The sequence below is a fragment of the Panthera uncia genome, chromosome X (genome assembly GCF_023721935.1).
Source record: "Panthera uncia isolate 11264 chromosome X, Puncia_PCG_1.0, whole genome shotgun sequence".
NCBI lineage: Eukaryota > Metazoa > Chordata > Mammalia > Carnivora > Felidae > Panthera > Panthera uncia.
In genome coordinates this window covers 104532531-104559586 of record NC_064817.1, presented here as the reverse complement: position 1 = coordinate 104559586, position 27056 = coordinate 104532531, and the positions used below count along the sequence as shown (strand labels likewise).

Below are 27056 nucleotides of genomic sequence, written 5' to 3'. Positions count from 1 at the left end.
AAGAAAAACAAAAACAAAAACGTGTGGCCCTATGTGAACGAGTTATGCTGGACCCAGATCTGGTGGGAAAAGCAGCAAAATGAAGTCTACTCAAGGAGCTCCTATGAGTAATTTGGCCAATTTCATGTCAGAGCGGCAAACATTCAAGAGCCCCTACTAGGTGCCAGGCTTTGAGTTAGACGTGGTGGGTAACAAGAAAAATGAAGCAAGGTCCCTGCTATGAAGGTATTCGGTCTAATGGGAAAGACAGACATCCGGGTTCAAAGTGCACGCTGGAGGTGAGAGAGGGTGTTTGGGAGCACCGAGGTTGCCCTTGGCTCACCCTGTGGCTGATAGGTATCCGGGAAAGCTCTCCAGGGAAGATGGCATCTGAGCTGAGTAGGAGTGAGCCAAACCAAAGAAGGGTGGGAAGGGCGGTCTGTGGAGAAGGAATGACAGGGGAGCAGAAGCCGGAGCCATGAAACTACTTGATGTGAGCGGGGAACTGCGAGCAGGCTGCGATTATTAGAAAGGAAAATGCCAGCGAGGGGGAGGGGCAAGAGAAGAGGCCGGAGGGGCAGGCGGGGCCACGTGAGCTTGAGCCAAAGTGGGCCCGGACTCCTGAGCGAAGACTAGAGACTTTATCCTGAGGGGAGCCACAGAAGGATTTTAAGCAGGTCAGATTTGCATCTTGATTAAACTATCTGTCAATTTGGGGGGGAAATCATTCAAATTGCCTGTGGGATGAATTGATTAAAGAATTCCATTGAAGGGGTAGATTTGCAGATCTCGCCATAGTTAAGTACAAGGCTCTCTTTTTCTAAGAGGATTTGTCATTAGTCTGAGGCTTTTTAAGCAGGGGGGGGAGGAGGCCCTAAAACAATCTACAGGTAGAGGCATGTATTTATCTGTGAAACATCGTCTTTTGAGAGGATGCAAGCAAGACCTGTAAACCGTGCTTACCCGAAAGTGCTTTAAGAGTTGGGCTGCCCCCACCCTTTCTCCCACACTGCAGTAACACTATCAGGTCAGGAATGCAAACTGTGCTATGATCTCTCTGTTTTGTTTAGCAAAAGTCATCCGGGAAGGCGCTGTTTAACCTGAGTTGCAGCCACCTAAATCTTGCTGAAAAGGAATATTTTGGATTAGAATTCTGTAGCCATTCTGGAAATAATGTAAGTTGCTTTCATTATAGGGTTCTTTGTGTCTAGGATTGCTTCTAAAATGCAGTTTGCAGCCAGGTATGGAGCGCTCAAACCTGACTGAAAAATGAAAAAGCATTTTAAATCCTTGCAAAATGACCAGATTTAACAACTACTGTCCCTCTTCCCTCTTTGTCTATTTAAAGTCGCCTCAGTTTACCAAACAGACTTTTCTACCCTACGCTCCTCTTTTGTCATCCTGGGAACAGCAATCTGTGCTTTATCTGTTCTGATTTTCCCTGAGGCTGGACATCGGCCTCCAGAATGAAGGCTCCTAACCTTACCAATGACTAGGGGACTCTTCTTTCCCCTCTCTCAGGCCCCAACATTCTGGATGTTCTTCCTGACGTGTCCTGCCTTGGCTATTCCGTTATCCAGCACCAGCACCTTCCCAGAAAGTAAGCTGGCATTTGGAGGCTTTAGGATTCAAATGCAGAGCCAAATGCCTTCATTAGTCTTTGTAGCCACTAACGAGCCTTGTATGTGACACCTTTGTCATCCTACTTAGGCAGGGGAGCAGTGATTCAAATGTCAACAACGAAGAGTTTATAGATCAACAGTGTTCACTGTCATTGGGTAAATACGAGGGGGCTGATTGAATATGGTCGAGGTATGTCATCTCTGACACCACTGTTTCTAACTGTCGTTAGAAGGGATCTCAGTAGTCTTGGTATTTGTTTATTTCGTGTTGACTTTTGTCCATTACCAAAAAAAAAAAAAAAAAAAAAAAGCTGCACTCAATGCCATGTTCTACCAACTTTTTCATTAATGTTATCACAGGTCTGGTTGGAGATACTGAAGCCCATTACAAAGCAAGTAAAAAGTAAGTATGGAAAATCACTTAAGGGATGTAATTCCCAGTGACAGCTTGAAAATATTTCAGCAACACCACACTATTCCTCACCAAATATAAGGGAGAAAAGGGCTTCGATGTATTATTTTAATCCTTTGTATATCCAGTGAATTTAGCAATTAAAAAAATCGTTTTAATTTTGCCCAAGAGGAAAAAACTCATGCTCCTGGATCTATGCTGGTAATTACAGCACTCTGTGGACTGGCTCGGACTCCAGCACTGCAAATCTTTGAGCATCCTTCATGTTCTCGGGGAAGGAAAAATTTCCTCTGCCCTTCAAGGTCCTTCTAGCCAGAATAAGAATCAAATGGACAGGAGACAGATGAACAAGAGAAATTCAAATTTAATCTCATAGGTATGGGGAATCCACACAGGCATGGAAATTCCAAAGACAGGTGAAATGAGGTAAATGTGTCATCCAGAACTAAGGAGAAGGGGGCAGGGTGTGGGACCTCAGAGGGAAGGAATGCACTTCACAGGAGGAAGAAAAAGTAAATGTTTGGTAAACAAATGTTTGCTGGGCCACTCAGACACAATGGGACATAGAGGACTTTGATCAAAAGCCCTAACGAAGTTCCTCCCTGTCTGCCACACCTAGTTCATGTTGTAATGGAGTTATCTCAGGTAATAGCTCTCTTCCTGGTACAGGCTCTTCCTTTCCAGTGTAAATTTAGCCAGTTGAGGGGGAGGTAAAAAGCATTTCCTGAATTGACTGGGTTTTGATTGCTTTTAAGTCAAAATAATCCTAATGCCTAAGTGCCCATTTTAGGGCAGGCTGACCTTGGTCGTTATGTCAGTCTGCACTGCCATTTACCTTCTACCCGAAGATGTTTTAGTTTTATCCAATGTCACAGACACTGTCCATTTGTTTCATTTCGTATTTGAGTGCCTAGTATGTATGGAATTTTCCCTCCACCCGGATGTCACCACCTAGTGTGGTGCTTAAATTTCAGTGTGTGTCAGGATCACTTGTTCAAATGCAGATTCCTGGGCCTCATTCCCGGGTTGCGGGGGGGGGGGGGGGGCAGCAGCTTGCATTTTAAACAAATTCCACAGGTGGTTCTGATGCAGGCAGATTTCAGTCGACACTCTGAGAAATGCTTTTATTTTTAAGTGTGTTAAATAAAACAGAGAGAGAGAGCTCGCGTGCAAGAGCCGGGGGAGGGGCAGAGACAGAGGGAGAGAGAGAGAATCCCAAACAGGCTCCACACTGTCAGTCAGCACAGAGCCCGATGCAGGGCTCACTCCCACCAACCATGAGATCATGACCTGAGCCGAAATCAAGAATTGGATACTTAACCGACTGAGCCACCCAGGCGCCCAAGACACGCTGTTTTACAGCGTCTCTTCCCTCGCGTGCTCTCTGGGTTGGGGCTTCCGCAGTCCCATCAGTTCCCACCACATTATAATCCCGTGTCACCTTATTCCAACAGCTTCCTAACTGATTCCCCTGATCCATCATGTACACTACTCCAAAGGTAACTATTGAAAATACAAAGCTGACCACATCACGCCCCGGCTGAAAATGCTTCCACGGCTCCTCATTGCCCTTAGAATAAAGCCCAAACTCGTTAGCAGGATCCGCAAAGCACAGACTCTGCCTGCCTTTCTAGCTTTACCTCTGCCATCGACCCCCTTCATACTCCTACCTTTCCTGCCTGTGACAAAATTCACTTCAGGCGTAGGGTTCTCAGATAAAAGATGTCCACCTAAATTGGAACTTCAGGTAAACAAAGAATAATTTCTTTGTATAAGTATTTCCCGTGTGATCATGGTTTATCTAAAATTCAAATCGAACTGGGAGCCCTCTTTTCTCCCTCTTCTGCTTCCCCAGTACTCAACACTGACATTAGTCTGTGCTGCTGCCCATCCTCCCAGACTATGAGTACTTCTTTGTCTTTTCATTCCCGGCACCTGCCTGGTGCAACGCTTGGCCTATAATAGGCACTCCATAAATATTTGCTTTTGATGCAAAGAGTTTCTTTTTTTTTTTCAAATGCAAGTAGGGGTGAAGACAAGTAATGTGTTTTCTCTTTTTTAAGTTTATTTATTTTGAGAGAGAGAAAGAGAGAGGGCACATGCACATGAGTTGGGGAGGGGCAGAGAGAAAGGGAGAGAGCGAATCCTCAGCACAGAGCCCGATGCCGGGCTCGAACCCATGAATCATGAGACCATGACCTGAGCCGAAGTTGGACGCTTAACTGACTGAGTCACTCAGGCACCCCTAGATGTGTTTTCTTAATGTCGATTTTAAGCAACAAAGAGGCACCACTCCATACATACACTCACCTCTAGTTCCTTTTATGAGAACCTTGAGTCAGATGATAAATACCTGCTTCTAAAGCTGGGCCTTTCTCTCAGCCAGGAGTGCAGAATCCCCAAGAGGCAAGTGGTATATATATTTTCTAACTGCGACGCATCATAGAGGGCACAGTAGGGCCCAGAAAGAGACACATGTTTACAAAAAGAAACTCAAAGGGAGAGAGGGTAGAAAGAGGGACAGGGAAACTTTCCCGATTGCTATCCACATAAAGACACGATCCAGAAATAGCACCATCCTAGAAATGTGGAAAATTGAAATTTAAAAGAAAAGTCTGAGGGAAGCAGTGATGGGGAGAAGAGGGGAGAGGAGAGAGGGAAGTGTGTATGTGTGTGTGTGTGTGTGTGTGTGTGTGCGTGTGCGTACACTGTGTGTGTGTGTGTGTGTGTGTAAATACCTGTAACTGTTGTGATGGACATTTAAATAAAACTTATGGAGATAATTGTGTTTTAAGATCCTAAGGAGGTTGTTTTCAAATTTATGGTGAAATTTTTCCCAGTGGACCCCGGACATCTTCGAGAAGAGCTTACAAGGTAGAGTACTTACCTGTGGGTCGGCTGCATGATGTTACCTAAGACTCATTATTCTCCATTTATCAGGGGATGGGCTTCTAGCCTTCTTTGGCAAGCTTGGCTCTCAGTCACTCTCTGGGAGACGGTGAGGAGCTGAGGAGAAGGAGGGCCTGGCTGGTCCCCAAAGTGTTAGTCTTCCAAAGGGTGGGGATTTCAGGGAGGAGGGGTGGCCTTCTAGCACGGCAGCCAGCCTGGGTGCCCATGTGGGGGTTCTGCCTTTAGCTGCTACAACAACAGGACTGCTTGCCTTCATTGCATCTGTGTTCCAGCTGGAAGGCAGCTTGACGGCACGAATATACCAGCTATGAAAACCTGCGGGTGTGTGTATGCATCCTATGGGTAGAAAGTGATGACGACACATACTTATAAAACATTGAAAGAGTAAAAAAATAAAAAGTCTAAAAAATGACTTTAATAAATTATAATATATAATGGAAATCATTGATAATTATTACAATTCTTTAATAATTATAAATTATTCATAATTTTATGTAATTTTAACAGTCATTTATAATTACACATTATTCATAATTTGAGACAAAATGTTTTATGTGTATAAAAATAAAATTTACAAGTATAAAACGTTTAAAAAATCTATTTAAAAAATTTTTTTATTTAAGTTATTTTTTAAGTTTATATCCAAGTTAGTTAGCATCTAGTGCAACAATGATTTCAGGAGTAGATTCCTTAGTGCCCCTTATCCATTTAGCCCAACCCCCTCCCACAACCCCTCCAGTAACCCTCTGTTTGTTCTCCATATTTAAGTCTCTTATGTTTTTGTCCCCCTCCCTGTTTTTATATTATTTTTGCTTCCCTTCCCTTAAGTTCATCTGTTTCATATCTTAAAGTCCTCATCTGAGTGAAGTCATATGATATTTGTCTTTCTCTGACTGACTGATTTCGCTTAAAAAGTCTATTTATACTTAGATACAATACCCTTCAAAATGACAATGTAAACCTACTTCAAAAATGCATTGTCAACATAAGGCTCCCCCAAACCCTACTGTGCTTGCCAGGCTCTAGAATCTTACCCTAGCATGGATATTTGAGATAATCTGCCCCAGCTCTCCTAGTTTACAGAGGAGAAAACAGGTCCTGGGAGCTTTGAGTGATTTGGCCGAGTTTTCCCCCACCTCCCACACCTCCCAACACAGCTCAAGGCCAGTTCTTCTTCACCCCTTTTGTACAGGAGGACTTGTATGCTGCGGGGTCTCTGCAGACGTCACTTTTCACAAGTCTGTCACTCCTTCACACCTTCTCTCTTCCATATTTGTGAGTTGTAGCCCACTTTCCCAGATAACCTGATATCTTGGTATCTATATCAGTTTGCATTTGCTAACCCATTTCACTTGAGTCTCACACTGTGACCAATTTTAATGGAGATAAACTCCTCCACCCTCCAAAAGGGAAAGAATGAGAAAATCAATGTGATGATAAATGATTCATCAGCTGTTCAGAGCGAGGATTTGGTATTTGTAGCAGGCAGCTGCCCTCTTAGTAGCAAGGAACGTGTCAAATGACAAGAAGTTTCCTTTTCCTTCTTGCTAGGAGCAAAAAGAAATTCACTTTCCCTTCAGCGATTGAGGCTTATTAATTCTCATTTACATCTATATTTGAGAGCAGGCAATGGCAAATGTTAGACTTCCTTTATTTTTTCTGGTGGGCCATTTAAGATACTTAACTATAGTTAAATTCACAAGGATGCCTCGTTTGGGGCCAATCCATGAGTTTCTGAGAGTGGTATGCAAATATAAATTTTCTAATTGAATCATTTCTAGCCCATTAGGGGAGCTCATAATTTGAAGTATTACAATGATGAATGCGTTTATAAATTGAATAATCACCTACTAATTTTACCTGCTTGTTCTAATCTAGATTTTTATCTATCCCCTGCAATTAATTTTGATTTACCACATTGCCTTCAAGGCTTAATTGATTTAAATAAAGAAGTCCAGATAAAACTTTATTTAGAAAGTTACATCTTACATTGGGAAATGCCCACAGTACATACTCAATATGTTTTTCAGTGTATAAAATCAAATACTGGAACCAAATTTGGACCATGGAAGAAAGCAGTCAATGATAGAATCTTCTTTTTACACATCTTTTCAAAACTTGATTCTCCTTTGGTAACAGCTTAAAAGCGTGGGACCAAATGCTATCTCTTTGGCAGAACTCTGGACACCAGTCTGTACTTTATGGGTCCCTGATGAGCATGTCGGTGGGAAAAAAAGAGCACACTGGGTTCATTCCTTTCAGAACATAGGAATTTCCTACGTGCTCTGTGCAAAGTGCTGGGCTGGTCTCTGATGATACAGAGAAGGTAGTCCGAGTAAAGCATGACCTCAAGTCCTTGATTTCTGAAACACAATATTTTGGATAGGAGGAGGCATAAATTCTGTGGGTGACCTGACTTCTGGCCAGTTTCACTATCTTTGGGCAAAATGACCTTGCCCAAATCACCTAACCTCTGCCTTTCTGTAATTGTAAAATGGGGTGATCATTCCTGCTCTCCCAATCTAAGTTGTTTTGATAGTGAGTGCTCTGATAGCATTTAGTAAACAGAGCCTCCCCAGTGGGCTTGTTCTTGCTGAATCTCCCTTTGTCTCTGGCTGGCTATGTGGCTTTGCTACGTGGCAGAAACCACTGGAGGATGATTGGCCAACTCCCTCAAGTTGGCGGGAGGATTTAGCTGGGGTGATTCCTAATGGCTGTGAGGCCTGCCAAAATGCTGGATCAGCTGAGTTGTGGTCTGGTACTGGTTTGGGGCTGAAGCAAAGCCTATGCATTACTCACCATCCCCAAAAGGCATCTTGCTGACTGGGGGTGCCGTCTCTTTCTTGAAACATCTGAGATCTGGGAGAAGGGAAATGCTTGTTTCTTAAGAGATTTTCTACCCCCCCCAACTTCTTCCAGGTATCTTTTTACTCTTCAAATAAAGAAGGATTTGGCTCTAGGAAGGCTTCCATGCAGTGACAACTCTACAGCGTTGATGGTATCTCACATCCTACAATGTAAGTAGCAAATGTCGGTTTCGGCGCCTATCGACCGGATAGGGAACCGAGCAAAGGAGCCGAGCACGCCCAGCGTGTCCATCCTGTGTTAGGACTTACAGAGGAGAGGAAGGCTGGATAAGATATATGTAGAATCAGCATGGTCCAGGAGAAAGAGGCTAGTCATTGTAGTCATTCAGCTTTGGATTCCAATCCAGTCTCTACTACGACCTAGCTGTTGTCGTCCCCTCACTTGTCTGTGCCTGAGTTTCCGAGTCTTTATAATAGTGACAAGAATACATTCTCACAAGATGGCTATAGAGATTAAGGGTAAATGCTGATTTTTTTTCTATCATGGCGTAACCTCCAGCCCCCCTACCCTCCCCACCCCCCTACCCCCGCCTGGGGCTTGCTGTCCAGGAGCGGGTTTGGACTAATCTGTCCAGACATGGGTTTTGCCAGGCAGGCTCCACTCTCTGTGCTTGCCCCAGGATACATTTCTGGTACGTGCTTTCTGCAGCACATTGTCATGTTTGATGGGATTTTTGTGTTGCTCTTTATCATGAATCTGGAGAACAAAGCACAGAGTACAGCAGGTGGAAAGAGGCTAAAAGGGAAAAAGGCCCCAGGCATCTATTAGAGCTCCCATTTGCTAGCAGCCAAGTAGTTGGACTAGGCTGAATAATGAAGGCAGGGAAAAGGAGACCAGGGGAACAGCGGGAGCCAGCTTGGGAGGGGGGAAAGCTGGGCAGGCCAGGCTTCTCCTGCAGCCCTGAGGGTGGGTGGGGTCGAGGCAACTGGAGACTGTATTTCTTCTTATATGGCCAGTGGACTTTCTTTCCCTTCTAGAGAGGCCTTCCAAGAATAGGCTGTTCTTTACCACTTTTGCAGAATCATAACATTGTATTCTGTCTTGTTTCTCGACTTCATTTTTGACCTGTATCCCTTGACCTTCCTGACAGTCCCGAGCTGGTAGATTTCTGATTTCACTGGGAACTCCAGAATGAAGTGCTTCGATAGGGGCAGTGTCTAAATCAGTGTTTACCAAGGGACTGCTGACTGGGGCAGGTGACCACAGCCCCAGGATATCAGGAAAGCACTGGGCAGTGAGAGCAGTAGTAATCAGGAAGGGCTTCTGGAGGAGGTGGCTTTTGTGCTGGTCTTTAAAGGGACACATAGGAATCGGACAGGCAGTGATAGGCAGAGAAGACAGCATAAAAAAGAAAATTGTGCTGGGCCAAGAAGTCATATATACAGAGATGTAGCTCAAGTACAGCTCACACATAGGGTGTGTCGAGGAGGGGTGGCTGAAAACTATATGTAATATTGATGGGCTTTGAATGTTTGGCTTGGTGGGCACCAGGTAAGGCGGATAGATGAACCAATGTTGGAAGACTTCTCCTTTTTCGTTATCAGCCTGTGAATGACCGGGGCCCCCACATGACTGTTGGGGAGCCCAATTGCATCCTGGATACTTTAGCATTATGGATTTGGGCATTCCCTAGTGGCCATTTCAGGCATAGCACAGAGGACTTCAGCTTTTCCAGAGGATTATTTTGTCAATACAAGTTCTTTCCATAGAGAAAAAGCTAAAGTTTCGATGAGTCAGCTCCGCACAATCCATAGGTTGGACCATTTCACTGGATGCTAAGGCAGCGTGTAGAACATCACAAGACTGCTCGTTCATTTGCTCATTTATCCATTTATTCATTCGTTCCATATTTATGTTCTAGGCATTCAACAATCTCCACATTCTGACGTCTCATCTGCTTAAGTCTCTCCTACACATCCCTTTTGTGAACGCTTTTAGTAACTCTTCTTTGTCATTCATTCCAGAAACACTTACTGAGTACCTGCCACATGCCAGGTACTATTATAGGCATGGGGAACACGGCAGTGAACTAAACAGACACAAACCCTTGCTCTTGTGGAGCTCACATTTTGTCAGTGGAGGGCAATCGGACAATAACCAAAATAAGGAAATATATAATGTATTCGAAGGAGATAAGTGCATTGGAGAAAATAAAGTATGGAAGGCAGCTGGGGAATTCCGGGGGTGGGTACTGAATTTTTCAGTAAGGTAGTCAAGTTAGGCTTCACTGTGAACATGACAGTTGAACAAAGACATGGAGGAGGTAAGAGAGCAAGCCTTGCAGAAATCTGGTGGAAGGGTGTTCCAGGCAGAGAGAACATCCTGTGCAAAGGGCCTGAGGGGGGAGTGTGCCAGGGGTGTTGAAGAAATGTTAAGCAGGCTTTGTGGCTGGATGGAACTGAGGGAGAAGGGGAGAGAGTAATCGTGGAGGGCCTTAAAAGCATATTAAAGACATAGAAGATTACTCTAAATGAGACAGCAAGCCATTGAAGCGTTTTAAGCAGAGGAGTGAAATGATCTGAATTAGGATTTAACAGGACCATGTTGGCTTCCGGGGTGAAAAGAGACCCTGTGAGGGAATGGCAGAAGTAGGGAGACCAGAGAAGAGGCTATTGCAGTAGAGAGAGATGGTGGTACTTTGGGCCAGCCTGGTAACGGGGGTTCTCATAACATTTGCTACCTTCTTTTACTGATGATATTTACTCATTTCTATGTTGTAGGTCTCTTCCTAGATTTTCATAGTCTTGCATGGAATGAAAAACCAGCACAGTCTTTGTGTTCTTGTGTTTGCCTAGGGTCAACATAGGCTCTTGTGCTTAATAGACGGAAAGATTGGTGTGTGTGTGTGTGTTTAAAAACAGCTCTATTGAGGTACAATTTACTTATAAAATGCACCCTTTTTCAGACTACAACTCAACAATATTTAGTAAATTTTACAAAGTTATGCAACCATTACCTCAATCCAGTTTTAGAACATTCCCATCATGCAAGAGACCTCTCGTGCCCATTTGCAGTCACTCCCTGTCCCCATGCTCAGCCCCAGCAACTACTAACTTACTTTCTGTTTCTATAGATTTGCCCTTTCTAGACATTTCAGTCAGAATGATAAAATATGTGGTCATTTACTTCTGGCTTTGTTTCACTCGACATAATATTTTTGAAATTTGTGCAAGTTCTAGCATGAATCACAGCAGTTTGTTCTTTTCTTTTGCTGAGTAGTATTCCATTTTGTGGACATACCACATTTTGTTTAATTTCTGAGAGAGCAGGGAGGAAGAGAATCCCAAGCAGGCTCCACACTCAGCACAGAGCCCAACGCAGGGTTCCGTCTCACAACCCTGGGATCATGACCTGAGCCAAAATCAAGAGTCAGGGGCGCCTGGGTGGCTCAGTCGGTTAAGTGGCCGACTTCGGCTCAGGTCATGATCTCGCGGTCCGTGAGTTCGAGCCCTGCGTCAGGCTCTGTGCTGACAGCTCAGAGCCTGGAGCCTGTATCAGATTATGTGTCTCCCTCTCTCTGACCCTCCCCTGTTTATGCTCTGTCTCTCCCTGTCTCAAAAATAAATAAAACGTTAAAAAAAAATTAAAAAAACAAAACAAAACAAAAAGCAAAATCAAGAGTCAGATGCTTAACTGACTGAGCCACCCAGGCACCCCAACATTTTGTTTATCTATGTACTTGATTGTGGACATTTGGATTGTTTCCAGTTTAGCTCATATAAATAATGTTATGAACATTCATGTACAATTTTTGTTTAGACATATTCTCATATCTCTTGAATAGATTTCTAGAAGGGTAATTACCTCATCTTAAGGTAAATATATGTTTAAAATTTTATGAAGCTGCTGAACTGTTTTCCGTTTTATTTATTCTTATTTATTCTTATTATTCTTGTGGCCATTCTAGTGGGTATGAAGAGCTATCTTGTTGCAATTATAATTAGCATGTTCCTAGTGACTAATGATGTGGAACACCTTCTCCTTTGCTTATTAACAATTCCTATGTTTTTGTTGGTAAAATGCCTTTCAAATCTTTGGCCCATTTTAAAATGGATTGTTGTCTTCCTACTGAATGAATGAATATATATATATATATATATATATATATATATATATATTGTTTTTTTTTAGTAATGTCTAAATGGGGCTCAAACTCAGACCCCAAGATCAAGAGTCACACACTGATCTGACTCAGCCAGCCAGGTGCCCCAGATTTCTATATATTCTCATTAAAAATCATTTATGAGATATGTAACTGAAAAATTTCCCCCCAACTTGGTGCATTGACTCTTTTTTTCTTCTGGTTTTTGGAGTGGAACAGTTTTTAATTTTGGCAGAATTCCCTTTCTCAGTATGTTTTAGCGAATCATGCTTTTGATGTTGTATCTAAAAACTCTTTGTGTAACCTAAGGTCACAGACATTTTCTCCTAGGTTTTCTTCTAGAACTTTTAGAGGTTTGCCTCTTAGATTTAGTTATATGACCCATTTTGAGTTGTTGTTTTGTATGCTTGTATGGTGTATGTTGTGAAGTAGGGATCTGACTTCATTTTTTTTTTTTTTCGTGTAGATGTCCATTTTCCCTATTTGTTGAAAAAAACTATCATTTCCCTATTGAATTGTCTTATCTTTTTAAAAACCTATTGACCATTAATGTAAGGGTTTACTTCTAGATTCTTAACTATGTTCCATTGATCTATATGTCCTTATGCCATTATTACACTATCTTATTTATTGTAGCTTTGTATTAAGTTTTGAAATAGAGAAATGTATATCCTCCAGCTTTGTTCTTTTTCAAAATAGTTTTGCTTATTTTACATCCTGTGCATTTCCATGTAAATTTTAAGATCATCTATCAATTTCTACAAAAAATTGTGGTGGGAATTTAATTGAATTTATAAATCAATTTTGGCAGAATTACCATCTTAACAAATTGAGTTTTATAATGCATGAACACGAAATGTCTCTCCATTTATATAGATCTGTTAAAAATTTCTCTTAGCAATGTTTTATAATCTTCAGTATACAAGCCTTCTACATCTTTGGGTAAAATTTATTCCTAAGCATTTTGGGTTTTTAGATGCTATAAATGGAATTTTCTTGGTTTCATTTTTGGATTGTTCATCACTAGTATATGCGAATACAAGTGTATTTTGTATATTGATCCATTTTTCTACGTTGATGAACTCCTATATTACTTCTAGAGTTTTTCGTGGATTCCCTAGGATTTTCTACACACCTGACCACATTGACTACAAGTAGAGACAAATTTTTTAATGTTTATTTATTTAAGAGAGAGAGAGAGCACGCACATGAGCGGAGGAGGGGCAGAGAGAGAGGGAGAGAGAGAATCCCAAGAAGGCTCTGCACTGTCAGCACAGAGTCCAATGCAGGGCTTGAACTCATGACCCAGAGGTCATGACCTGAGCCGAAATCAAGAGTCAGACACCTAACTGACTGAGCCACCAGGCGCCCCAGTAAAGACAATTTTATCTCTTATTTTTCAGTGCAAATTGTTTATATTTTTTCTTGTTGCTTCATTGCACTGACTAGAACCACCAGTACAATGTTGGATATATAACTGGCAAGAACAGATGTCCTTGTCTTGTTTCTGGTCATAGGGAAAAACATTCAGTTTCTCATCATTTAGTATGATTATGATGCTAGCTATTGGGTTTTCATGGATAACTTTTATCAGGTCGAAGAAGCTGCCTTCTATTCCTTGTTTGTTGAACTTTTTAAAATCATGAAATGGTGTTGGGTTTTGCCCAGAGCTTTTCTGGATCTTCTGAAATGATAAATGTTTTTTTGTCCTTTATTCTATTGACATAGTATATTATATTAATTAATCTTCATATGTTGAACTGATCTTGCAATCCTGGGATACATCCCACTGGGTCATGATGAGTAATCATTTTTATATGTTGCCAGATTCAGTTTACTAGTATTTGGTTGAGGATTTTTGCCTCTGTATTCATGAGGTATATTGGTCTGTAGTTTTCTTATGATGGCTTTGTCCATCACAGTTTTGGTATCAGAGTAATACTGGCCTCATAGAATGGGTTGGTAAGTATTATATCTTCTATTTTCTGGAAAAGTTTGTGAAGAATTGGTCTTTATATCTTCTTTGAATATTTGATAGAATTAATCAGTGAAATCATATGGGCCTGATTCTGTTTTAAAGAGATTTGTACAGTTATCAATTTTGGCAAAAAATAAATAAAAGAGCCATTTATTTGGTCTTTTTTTTTTTCTTAAGAAAGCTTGTTATATGAGGATTTTCACTATAATGTGACTTTTAAAAAACATACACCTATATCTCAATGAGCATGTCACCTGTCTAAAATGTAATAGAAAGTCAAGAGACACCTGGGTGGCTCAATTGGTTAAACATAAAACTCTTAATTTCGGCTCACGTCATGATCTCATGGTTGGTGGGTTCGAGCCCCGTGTCTGGCTCCTTGACAATGCGGAGCCTGCTTGGGATTCTCCCTCTCCCTCTGTCTCTGACCCTCCCCCTCAAAATAAATAAATAAACTTTAAAAATTAAGAAACAAAAGAAAATCAAGAGAAAAGGCAAAATAAGTTTCCAGCACTCAAAATCAGTGTCCCGTGTCCATGTATTTTAGTCAATAGGCAAGCACCACAGGATTCCATGGAGAATCCATTTACTCTTCCAATTCATAAAACGCTAACAGGTTTGGATATCTAGGTTCCCACTTAGAAGTCATAATTACAACCAAGTGGAGACCTCTTCAAGGGAAGTCAGTGACCAGGAAGTGATTCATATCAATCTGACAGAGAGGGAAAGGTGTAAAAATGATAAAGAAGACACGGTAATTCAAAAATCAAAACATTTCCAATCCATTAACTGTAGGGGCAGATAATCCTGTACACCTCAACGACCTTTGTAGGCATTGTGCTGACAGATGTTTAAAACAATAAACTGGAGACATCTAGAAAAGAGTAGATTATGATCAGGGGTGAACTGCCAGTAATTTGGAAAAGCCCAAATAATTTCCAGAATGATTCATTTCCTAGGGATTCCAGATAGCTAGGGTTTTACTCACTTCCCAGTGTACAGAGTGATGAATAGCTGTGACTGGCTGGCATTGTACTTGGCATTTATATGCTCCTTTTTGGATAATGTACGATCAAGGTAGAGCGAGGTTAGGGGCCTGTATTACTTTGCTAGGGTTGCCAAAGCAAAATACCAGAGTCTAGGTGGTTTAAATGACAGAAATGTATTTTCTCACACTTCTGGAGACTAGGAATCCAAGGCTGAAGTGTGGACAGCTTTGGTTTCTTCTGAGCCTTCTCTGCTTGGATTGCAGATTGTTGTCCTCTGGATGTATCCTCACCTGGTCTTTCTCCCGTGCACTTGCATTCCTGGTATCTGTGTGTTCGAATTTCCTCTTCTTATAAGGACACTAGTCAGATTGGATGAGTGCCCACCCTGCTGACTCATTTTATTTTTTTATTTTATTTTATTTTTAAATGTTTTTATTTATTTTTGAGACAGAGAGGGACAGAGCATGAGCAGGGGAGGGGCAGAGAGAGAGGGAGACACAGAATCCGAAGCAGGCTCCAGGCTCTGAGCCGTCGGCACAGAGCCTGACGCGGGGCTTGAACTCACGGACTGTGAGATCATGACCTGAGCTGAAGTCAGACGCTCAACCAACTGAGCCACCCAGGTGCCCCCTTGCTGACTCATTTTAATTTAATCCCCTCTTTTTAGGTCCTATCTCTAAATACAGTCACAGTGTGAGGTACTGGTGTTTAGAACTTCCACATATGAATTTGAGAGTGTTTTTGGGGCACACACAACTCAAACTGTAACAGGAACTGATGAGAAGAAGAAGAGATCACAAACAGAATGTGGAAGAAGAAACTAATGAAATACTCACCTGTGATCCTGGAGCCTTTAAGACCTACACCGTGTCTGTGATTTACTATACTGAGACTTCATAGCAAGCCACTGCTTCTGATTTGAGAAAGACCCAGTTCATTCCACCGTGAACTAAAATATAAAGATACATAAATCATGGGGTGGGGGGCCTAGGGCTATACTGGCTGCAAAGAAGGGGCTGTTTGGGGCAGGTCAGAGAATCTGCCAGGTGCTCCACTGCTTAACTCCTCAATGCTAATGTGAAAAATGTCACTTTTCTGTCGTGCAGCAGAACTGGGAGACTTTCATGAAGAAACAGATAAGAAACATCTGGCACAAACCCGATACTTACCGAACCAAGACTGTTTAGAGAGCAAGATCATGCACTTTCATCAGAAGCACGTGTAAGTACTTCATCTGGCACCTGCTTCTGCTAGTGGGCATGCTAATGCTGGGGACAGGCTCTTAAAAGCAAGTCCTAGGGCGCCTGTGGGGCTCAGTCGGTTAAGCATCCGACTTTGGCTCAGGTCCTGATCTCACAGTTTGTGGGTTCGAGCCCCGCGTCAAGCTCTGTGCTGACAGCTCGGAGCCTGAAGCCTGTTTCGGGTTCTGTGTCTCCCCGTCTCCCTGCCCCTCCCCTGCTTGTGCTCTCTCTCTCTCTCTCAAAAGTAAATAAACATGAAAAAAAAAAAAAGCAAGTCCTTAAGTCAGAGAAGCTTCGAGCTCGAGAAAACACTGAGCTCCTCTTGGAGCCCTTAGGGTGGAGGTGTCATTCTTGCCGCATTTATTAGGCTCGTAAATTCTTTCCCTTTGCAGCGGCAGGAGCCCGGCTGAATCGGACATTCTGCTACTGGATATAGCAAGGAAGCTGGATATGTACGGCATCAGGCCTCACCCCGCCAGTGATGGCGAAGGGATGCAGATCCACCTGGCTGTTGCTCACATGGGAGTAGTGGTGTTACGGGTACCAACTCTTTCCTTTAAAGTCCTGAGGCTTCGGGGGTTACGTTGGCACAAGCGTGGGTGTCCATTCCTGAGGTGACCTCACCTCTCAGTATTACCACCCGTCAGAAAGGGAGGGGACACTTGCCAGTGTCTTGGGTAAGTCTTCTCCCCTTGATGTGCTTTGCCTCCATTTATGGTCTGTAACTGACTGTTTTGACTCACAGGAACTCGCACATTATGGATTTGGGCATCTTAAAAGCTTAGGCTGTGATGCGGAGTGCACTCACCTTATCCGGATGCACCAGAAACAACCCGAAGGGTCCAAAATGTGGTGTTCTCATTCAGTTATTGGTTTCACTGGAGATGCCCACCGTCGGCTGCTAGGGAATTAGAGCCCAGTGTGCCAGCAGTTGCTTCTGTTTACTGGTTCATTATTTTCCCAGGACGTTGTTTTTCAGGTTAGAAACCAACTCAGGCCTCTCTGGTCCTCTATCATCATGAATCCTCACTCCAAGGAACCTGACCAGTCCATTAAGTCTCCTCACATGGGTGAACATTCAATGAATTTAGATACAGGTTAAGGTTCAAGAGCACTTGCCTCACCTTCCAAAATGATAGGCAGAAGGGTGGCTGGGTAGCTCAGTCAACTAAGCATCTGACTATTGATTTCATCTCGTGGTTTATGAGTTTGAGCCCCGCGTCCGGCTCTGCGCTGACAGCACAGAGCCTGCTTGGGATTTTCTCTCTCCTTCTCTCTCTGCTCCTCCCTTGCTCATGCTGTCTCTCTGTGTCTTCTTTCAAAAATAAATAGACATTAAAAAGATGATAGGCAGATAGCTGGGCAGGTTTGGGAATAAATCACTTGTGAGAGAGGAAGGGATGAGCTCAGGCCCAGTGATCTCCAGGACCAAATTAGAGTACTGAAGTAAGTCACAAAGAGTCAGGTACAGACTCAGCTAAAAGAATCTTGGCCTTCTCATGTTTCTGGTTGTAAACTTTGTGGCACGAGAATCACACTCGTGGGCAAAAGACCCAATGGGTCACAGGCATGCCTGTTTACCCACTCCACTCTAAGCCCCGATCCTCGCCATTTCCTCCCGCATGGGAAAAAATGGGGGAGGGCAGAGGAGCAAAGCCATCGTGTTAGTTGTGACCTCCTCCAGTGTGAATACTTCTGTGGACAGTGTGAAACGATGTGGCTGGTCTATTTTGTCCTACCCCAAATCCAGTCAAAGAATACTTATGTACTGAGTACTTCCTATGTGTTCTTCATTCATTATATTATTATTTTCTTTTTTAAACAAAACCAGCTTTACTGAGATATAATTTGCATGCCATAAAATTCATCTGTTTTAATTGTTCAATTCAATGGGTTTGAGTATTTTTACCGAGTTGGGCAGCAATCTGTTCATTCAGTCTTCTGTCAGTATAGTTATCGTACATCCACCCTATGCCAGACACTAGAGGTACAGAGGTGAGCAGGAATTATCCTGACTTCATGGACCTTGCATTCTAATAGGGGGAAGACCGACAATGAAACAAGTAATTTTATTTGTTATTATTTTTTAAGTTTATTTGTTTTTGACATGAGCATGAGCATGAGCAGGGGAGGAGCAGAGAGAGAGGGAGAGAGAGAGAATCCCAAGTGAGGGGATTGATTCATGAATCGTCAGATCATGACCCAAGCCAAAACCAAGGGTCAGCTGCTTAACTGGCTGAGCCACCCAAACACCCCTACACAAATAATTTTAAACAGATACAATGTACTTGTGCTTGAAGAAGTGTGGGATGCTATGGTAACACATGTGAAAGGACTTGAACATTTAAGCTAAGACCTGAGGAAGTTGTCCAGATCGAAGTGAGGGCTGGCAGGTGAGGGATGGGGGTTCCAGACAAAGGGCACACAGACAAAGGCCCCGAGAAGGGTAAAGGATGACATAATCAAGAAACTAACATTAAGCGTGACCTGTGGCTCCTATAATTAAGATACTCACAATTTATTTTGAGAGACCAGAGCAATAGTGATCAATAGCAGCCAGTAAGTAATCAAAACCTAATTTATCATATTTATTTGAAGTTGTACAAGTATACACAACAAACTAATAAATGTGGTTATCTATAGAGAATGGGTAGATAGGTACAGAGGGACAGAGATAGGAGTGATGGTGATAGGAGCAAGGTTTCTCAATGTCTATATTTCTGTATACCTTTGATTTTTGGAGCATGTGGACAAACAAACATCAGCTAACCGACAGATCAGCCAACCAACCAACCAACTAACCAACTAAAAGACCTAAATGGTTTGGGAAGTCCACTATAGCCAAGGGAGTTAAGAGGAGTTAGAAATGGATGTAGGCTGTCATAGTTATACAGAACGCTTTAGCGGGGCAAGAAAGCTTGGCTATGGGGAAAGCAATTCTAGGTAAGGAGAATGAGGAGCCCTCTCTCTGGGAGGGAAGGTACAGAGTTGGATGGAAGACTGTTTTCTAGGATCAGTGGGATAGAAGGCTGAATATTCAATATAGTGGCGGCAGGAAAACCCAGCCAAAAGTGTTTAGACTTGATGATGCATGTAGTGAGGAGCTATCGAAGGTGTTTGAGTAAATGGAGTGGCAGTTGAATGTGAAAACGTAGGAAGGGGTGAGATTAGAGAAGCTATTGCAGTAATCCTTTTCTACTGTGATCTCCCCATCCTGGCTGGAAACCTTTCCCAGGTGTACCCCTCCTTGCTGGCATTTCGGAACGGCCCTGTGTCCCACCTGGAACGCCTTCTGCGGCCCACAGCCTCCGCCTAGTACAGGAGGATCAGTACGTGCAAGAGATAGATCAAGGATGGTCCCATGCACAGAAGCGCATTTTCTAGCAGGTTCTCATTGTCTTCCCAACCAGCTTTTGCTGACATTCACCTTGAAGTCTGCCATGTGTTTCATTATAGGGAAATACAAAGATCAATACTTTCAACTGGGCTAAAATCCGCAAGCTGAGTTTTAAGAGAAAGCATTTTCTCATCAAACTTCATTCCAACATTTTGGTAAGTAGCTTTATAATAAATTCTTCTACTTTTGGTTCACGTGGGATTTCTTGGTTGTTTCAGCAAATTGTTTGAATGTGGGTGGTGAAAGCTGGCTGGCCCTGAGGGGTGATGTACTCCCTCTTTTGCCTCTACATAAATAAACCAGAGCGTTAGTCATATTTCTACTCAAGGCAGAACACCAAGAAATCCTATTGACAGTTCAGAACGAATAAAGTAGTAGGAAAATGGGGTGGCTGGAATGAAAGACAAGTCTCCTTAAAAAAACATTTTTTTTCCAGGGATTTGAGAAGTCAAATGGAAGTGAACAGATCTAGGACTATGGACATATTTATTTGATGTTATCTGCCCCATTTTATAAAGTATTTTCATGCCTCTTCATTAAACAAAAAATAACTGAACACCTACTACATGCCAAATAATTGAACACCTACTTGCCAAAGCAAGACGTAGGGAACTTTGGGTGTAGATTAAGCAAAAGAAGGAATTGCCGGTCAAGGCCGCATTGTTCGGGGTGAGACAACGATGCTACAAAGGATGTCCTTTTGTGACCATAAAGGAAATGAAAAATGTGTATCAACTCGTGTTTTGACCTACAGAAGATTCAGTAGCTTGGGCTGCATCCTCTGGACCTTAGCCTTACGTGAAAGCGTTTGTTTGAGCACTTCAGGAGACTGTATCCAGTGTGAGGCTTGTCGAGTGTCCCAGGGCTGCATGCAGGAACCTGAGAATGAACAAAAGGAGGTGGGGGGGGGGGTCAGCAGAAAATAGGGCTGCATGCATGCGTGGGCAAAGGCGGGTATATAGTGGGTTGGGGGATGGAGGAAACTTGAACTTTAGGTCTGGAAGGCTAAGCTCCCCTAAAGCAGATTAGAATATGCTAAGTGAGCAATACAGAGCATTGTCGAACAAGGCAGCATAGAGAGGACAAAGTGTTTCTAGCTGATATGTTAAAAAAGACTCCCACACGTGTAATCATCCTATAAAGCCTACCATCTGTAAGGAAATCCCCTCCCCCCCACCCCGTTTCCTGTTGGTCATTTATAACTTCTTGTCACCTCGAAAGGATGTCCTTTGATGTTCATTTTAACCTAATTTACAACTTCATAAAAAGGTTCCTGGCAGAGAAGTGGGGTGGGTGGGTAAACAAGCGTTTGAGGTGAGGGGGCTGCAAAGCGAGATGGGCTTCTTAGAGAAGGCTCTGTTTTTGAGCAGTGGCCCTGTCCGTTCCTCGGAAGGTGGCCAATCATTTGCTTTTAGTAGGTGTGAAGCCTGTAGGGAGCCGAGTGGAAAATCGGAAGCTGCACGGGCCCTCGGGCCAATGGTTTGGATAGCATTGGGATTTGAAGTTCTTTGATAGTCATGAAGGGTGTTTCGCTTAATGGAAATTGGTTTATACAGGTGTTGTGCAAGGACACCTTGGAGTTCACCATGGCCAGCCGAGATGCCTGCAAGGCTTTCTGGAAGACTTGTGTGGAGTACCATGCTTTTTTCAGACTTTCTGAAGAGCCCAAATCAAAGCCCAGAACCCTACTCTGCAGCAAGGGCTCCAGTTTCCGCTACAGGTAATGAAATATTATTGCACGCGGGCATACTGTACCCGCAACTTCTTTTCAGTGACAGGGAAGGCAGTAGGAGGAGTTGAATTCTAGAAGCAATACAGAATCCGTTTAAGTCACTTAAAGGGTGACACCCTTTACGGCTCATTCTCTGTGTGACACATTAGGTCAATATTTCCTAACCGGGAAGGAGGAGGAGGGAAGCATCCTAGCAAGGGGTTAGATCAGAATATTGGCAAGCATGAGGAGCAGGGAGCAGACACTGTTTGAGAAGACGTATTTAATGAACCTATTGTTTTCTTTATATGAACGTGTATGCAAGCCATGGAAAGGGCAGCTCAACAACATCCGTTTGGTGGTGGTTAGGCAAGAGATAGCGTGAGAAAACACTGGAAGAATGGAAGCCAGGTCAAAATAAGATCTTGTTTTTACTTGAACGCACCAGCCTAGTCACTCTTTGGAAGAGGCTTTCAGAACTCTTAGCTAAGGTAAAAAAAAAAAAAAAAATCCGAATTGAATATTTCCCATAGGGGATTTTCAAATAGTGGAGGCCTGCCTCAGTAAGAACTGAGGAGATTTTAAAAACATACATATTTTTGATGGAATCTTTCCAAAATGTATTTTACAAATCCCTGCCTCCTTAAACAGATGATACTGAGCATATTTTGCCCTTGTCTTAATGACCTGAGTTATTATAAACATCACTTATTGACCTGCACAGGCAGCTGTAGTGCAGTGATGGCCTCAGGGCGGGAGAGGAATGTCAGTCCCTGCACCCCAGTGATAAATGGCTCAGAGTTTTGGGGCTTTATTATTTTTGTGATTTCCTTTTTGGCTTTTGTGTTTCTCCCAGCTGGCTTTCTTTGTTGGTGTGTGTCTGGCTGGAGCAAACCTCTTCTACTGTTTTAGTTAGCTGTTTTTCCTCTGTCATGAATTGGGAAACCAGATAAATAGCCTTATTAGAAATTGTGTATGGGGGTGCCTGGTGGCTCAGTGGGTTAAGCGGCCGACTCTTGGTTTTGGCTCAGGTCATGATCTCGTGGTTTCCTGAGTTTGAGCCCTGCATCGAGCTCTGCACTGATAGTGTGGAACGTGCTTGGGATTCTCTGCCCTTCCCTGCCATTCTCTCTCTCTCTCTCTCTCTCTCTGTCAGTAAATAAATAAACTTTAAAAAATATTAAGAAAAAAAGAAATTGTATCTAAATTTGTAGGTAGGGAAAAGGCCTTCATAGGAAAGTATATTAGTTTCCAAGGCCAGATTTTTTAACTGTTATATAGTCCTGTTCAGAAGCTTTTAAAAATTTCCTGGGCTCTGCATAGATGAGGTTGATATATGCCTGATATTTGGATAAGTGGGTATTATTCTTAATTACTGTGACGGTCAACGATTCATGGCATATGTCATTCATGTGGACTGGACTTCAGCAGTAAACGAAGCTTTCAAGTTTTAGTAGCCTACTGGCTTATGGCTAGTGTTAATAAAATGTCTATCTCGGGGCACCTGGGTGGCTTAGTCAGTTAAGTGTGCAACATCCGCTTGGGTCATGATCTCACAGTTCGTGACTTCAAGCCCCTCATTGGACTCTGTGCTGTCAGCAGAGAGCCCGCTTCAGATCCTCTGTCCCCCTCTCTCCCTGCCCCTCCCCCACTCACACTCTCTCTCAAAAATAAACATTAAAAAAATTTTTAAGGGTTTATTTTTGAGAGAGAGAGAGAGAGAGAGAGAGAGCAAGCAGGGGAGGAGCAGAGAGAGGAAGACACAGAATCTAAAGCAGGCTCCAGGCTCCAAGCTGCCAACATGGAGCCCGACGTGGGGCTCGAACCCACGAACCGCGAGAACATGACCCGAGCCGAAGTTGGACGCTTAACCGACTGAGCCACCCAGGCTCCCCCCATCAAATCTTTTTTAAAATAAAATGTCTGTCTCATTCTTAAAATAGCGGAAGAACCCAACGGCAGCTTTTGGAATATGGAAAGAAAGGGAGGTTGAGGAGCTTACCATTCGAGAGGTACATGGTTTTCTCTCTCTCGTGTTGATTTTAAGTTGAATTAGAGAATTATATATGTTCTGTAGGTGCATGAAGACCATTTCAATTCCTTCTCTGTTTGGGGATTTCAGGAAACATTACCCATCTCAGTACCATGAACGGCAGTGCAGGTCGTCACCAGACCTCCTCTCTGATGTATCAAAACAAGTAAGGTTTCTGAAAATTCTTTCTGCTTTAGATAAATGTAATGCATCTACATTTCAAATGCTTTTAAGATTTGATTCTGCCAGAATCTCCCAGTGTGTAAAAAGGTGACTGTTTGCATAGGCTGGCCTCCTAGGGAGATCTGTCAGCTCAGTCTTTCCAGCCAATAGAAGACCATTTAATAAATGACCACTGGTGTGTACCTCATAGACTGGAAGGATATGGCACATTTTTAAATTGCACCTTGTATTGCTAACATCTTGCAAAATGCAGATCCAAATGAATTTCTGTGGCTTTGCATGTTTAAAAGTAAAAGCTCTTCCTTTTTACCTAATGAAAATCTTAAGGCTTAGAGGAAGCTGTAAGGTCTTGGGTTAACGTTTTAAAGTACTCTTGCTGTGTAATTTTGTCACTTAATTTAACAACAGTGCTGTTCTCCTGGAACAGTGAGATGATGGCTTCGTTTGGGTTTTACAGCATTAGCCACGTTAATTATTTTTCTTTGGCTCTCCCTAAAAAAAAAAAAAATAATAATAATTATAGGTCTCACAAACGCTCATGTCTTCATTCAGGTCATAGGCAGCTTTTATCTCAAAAGCTTCACAGAGGTATGATGCTGGAAGGTACCATCTAATCTATGACCCTCTCATGCCATTCATAGCCCTCCTTCCCACCATTTTACAGAAAATAGGGAGGAGGCTGGAGCAGGGAGGTTAGGGGACTTGCCCAAGGTCACACGGCAAGTCGAAGGCAGAACCAGAACCAGAAAGCAGAACCCCGGCTCATTTGTAGAGCTTCTAAACCGCACTGCTTAAAGTCCCGCGCTGGCTGGAGCACATGAAGAACTCAGAGGCTGGGCTTGGGGTGGCAGTGAGAAAGGAGAGCGTCCTGTGTACTTTTTAGCGCAGGGATTGGGCCATGGCACAAGTTATGGTCCTGCCTGTATAGATTTATCAACCTGGGACTAGAACATGGGTTGAAACGACCGTGTGAGAAATACCTTTGTGAAATTGGAGGCTACTTTGGATCCCTGCCCCCACCCCCACCAAACGACTCTTCTCTTCTTTCACCATGTCCTCCCTCTCAAGGTGGAAGATTTGAGACTAGCGTATGGCGGCGGATGCTACCGAACCGCGAATGGGGTGCGAGCCTCGGAGCCCGTGCTGGACGGTAGGAGGAGGAGCTCCGCGGCCGAGGTGACGGTTGCCGCCGCGCCAGAGCGGTCCAAACCAGAGGCGGACCCCGCATTGTTACATCAGTCCCAGAGCAGTTCCTCTTTCCCTTTTCTTTACACAGACCCCGATCCCAGAGATTACTTTGAGGGAAGGAGTCCTCTGAGCTCCTTCCAGCCGAGCTGTAAGCTTGCTGACAATCACATGAGCACACCTGCCGGCCTCACAAGTGAAGTGAGCCCAGCGAGGCGGCTGACTTACACAGATGTGCCCTATATACCTTGTACTGGCCAGCAGGTCAGTATTATGCCTCCCCAAGTCTTTTTTTACGTGGACAGACCACCCCAGGTGCCCAGACGGTCTCCGACCTTGGCAGGGGAAAGGGAAAGGCCAGACAGCTCTCCAGGGCCCACTGCAACGAAGCCAGCCAAAAGGAGCCCAAGGAATGTCAGAATGAAGAGCTTTCAGCAAGACTTTGAAGAACTCCAAGAAGCTACGGCCAGGACCAGTGGTAGGAGCAACATCAACATAGATCTGGAAGCGGAAGACCCAAATTTAGAAGATGCGTTTGCATGTAACATTCAAGAGCAAGCTCCCAAACGATCCCAGAGCCAATCAGATATGAAAACAATCCGTTTTCCTTTTGGGTCTGAATTTAGACCTTTAGGGCCTTGTCCTACTCTGAGTCGTAAAGCTGACTTTTTCCCATATATGTTTGCAGAGCAGGAGCTTCCAACAGTTTTAATGGATCAGGGAGCATCAGAAAGATACGTAGCTAGTGAATCCAGTGATTCAGAATCAGAAATTCTTAAATCGGACTACTACTCTTTGTATGGCAAAGGGATAAGGTCACCCATGGCCAGAGTCCGCTTATCTTCTGGTAGTCTACAGCTAGATGAAGAGGACGAAGACGTTTCTTTCAGTACACCGACTGCTGAAGACAGGACTTTGCTAAAACCGTGTAATTACTTTTTAGCTTAGAAGTGTGAACGCCAGGAACATTCCTAGGCCAGTTCCATGTTGCCAACGTAGATTAAAAAAAAAAAAAGGAACCTTCTGCACAAACCGTTTTCTTAGTTACTACTCATTGGCATTAAGGGAATCTCCTGAGTTTGGGCACCTAGCTTATGAAAGATCCAGCTGCTGCCTCGTTCCTCAATCTCCTCTCTTCAAGTTTCCTTTGAAGTGACTCTGGAACATACCTTCCCATCACCAGCACTGTTGTAGGGTGAGGTGGCCATTTATCATCTCCATGATACATTTCTCCAGAGACGTTATCAGTGAAGTTCGCGCTCTTCCACATTGAAGAATGGGGACAGTATGGGTTGGCATATAGACTTGTGTCCTTTAGTGATTTAGTAGATTGTGACTATGTTGGTCATTTTGTTCTTAAACCGTACCGCGACTAAAGGTTCCAGTGAAAATGTTTCTGTGACGTGTTAAAGATTTTGATTTTTATAACATATATTAGGGGGAGCATGGCCCTCTGATGTCTCAGGAACAAGATGGTGGCATACATCCTCTCGGCAGAATACAAGTTTGTGATGCATCTGGGACTGGGAAAAATTCTCAACCTCGGAAATTCATGAATTAATTTCTAAAGCCAGATATATGCCTGATGAAGATATGATGTTTGACTTATTTCTCTATTCTTAACTATTACATGTAGTGAAAGATAAAAGTCAACATGTTGGTTTATCTACTTTCTCCTGCAAGACTTAGTTCTTTTTTTTTTTTGCATGTATGTAGGCAAAGAAATGAGATGAACAGAATTTTAATAAAGAGTGATGAACATCCATTTATTTAAAAAAATAAGTTGCAAGTATGATCTTCATTTTGCTTGTTATTATTCTTTTTAAAAGTTTGTCTAGAGAGAGTGAGAGAGAGCAAGCAAGGGAGGAACAGAGAGGGGAGAGAGAGAATCCCAAGCAGGCTCTGTGCTGTCGGTCCAGAGCCTGAATGTGGGGCTCCATCTCACAAACTGTGAGATCATGACTTGAACTGAAATCAAGAGTTGGATGCGTAACCAGCTGAGCCACCCAGGCACCCCTGGGTCTTCATTTTGTTTTAATCAATTTCAGAAATGATTGGTTCTGGTGTATTACTAAAGGAAGGGACAGTTAGAAAATAAGAAAAAGGAAGGAGGGAGGTGAAAATGTATATTCAGGGATGAAGTGGTTGAACTGCGATTGCTGAAAAGAAAAAGGATCGTGCTAAAACCAGACTGAGTTCATGAACCAAGATTCTATTCCTGACCCATTCAGAATTTCCCTACTATTCCTCCTGGAAGGTACAGCATTCCATCTGAGAACTTCATTTATTGATTTTAATGTTAAGTACAACATATTTACAGGACAATGTTGGGTACTAACTTCAAACAAATGATGCAATTACATAAGCAAGCTATTTTTATACATGACTTAATGGAGAAAAGATGCATGGAATCGTTTTCTTACTTTCCTCATCCTTATATCAGAAAA

General features: G+C 43.0%; 1 protein-coding gene across 1 annotated transcript; it reads left to right on the top strand.

Annotated features, from left to right (window-relative positions):
* Nucleotides 1-200: 200 nt before the first annotated feature.
* FRMD7 (FERM domain containing 7) lies at nucleotides 201-26558 on the top strand. The gene is made up of 12 exons (XM_049643298.1): nucleotides 201-278; nucleotides 1050-1154; nucleotides 1962-2004; nucleotides 4809-4887; nucleotides 7843-7940; nucleotides 15967-16081; nucleotides 16494-16641; nucleotides 19558-19653; nucleotides 21055-21218; nucleotides 23153-23221; nucleotides 23332-23407; nucleotides 24493-26558. The coding sequence occupies exons 1-12, from the start codon at nucleotides 201-203 to the stop codon at nucleotides 25555-25557; spliced, it is 2136 nt and encodes a 711-aa protein (XP_049499255.1). The 3' UTR covers nucleotides 25558-26558.
* Nucleotides 26559-27056: the final 498 nt, after the last annotated feature.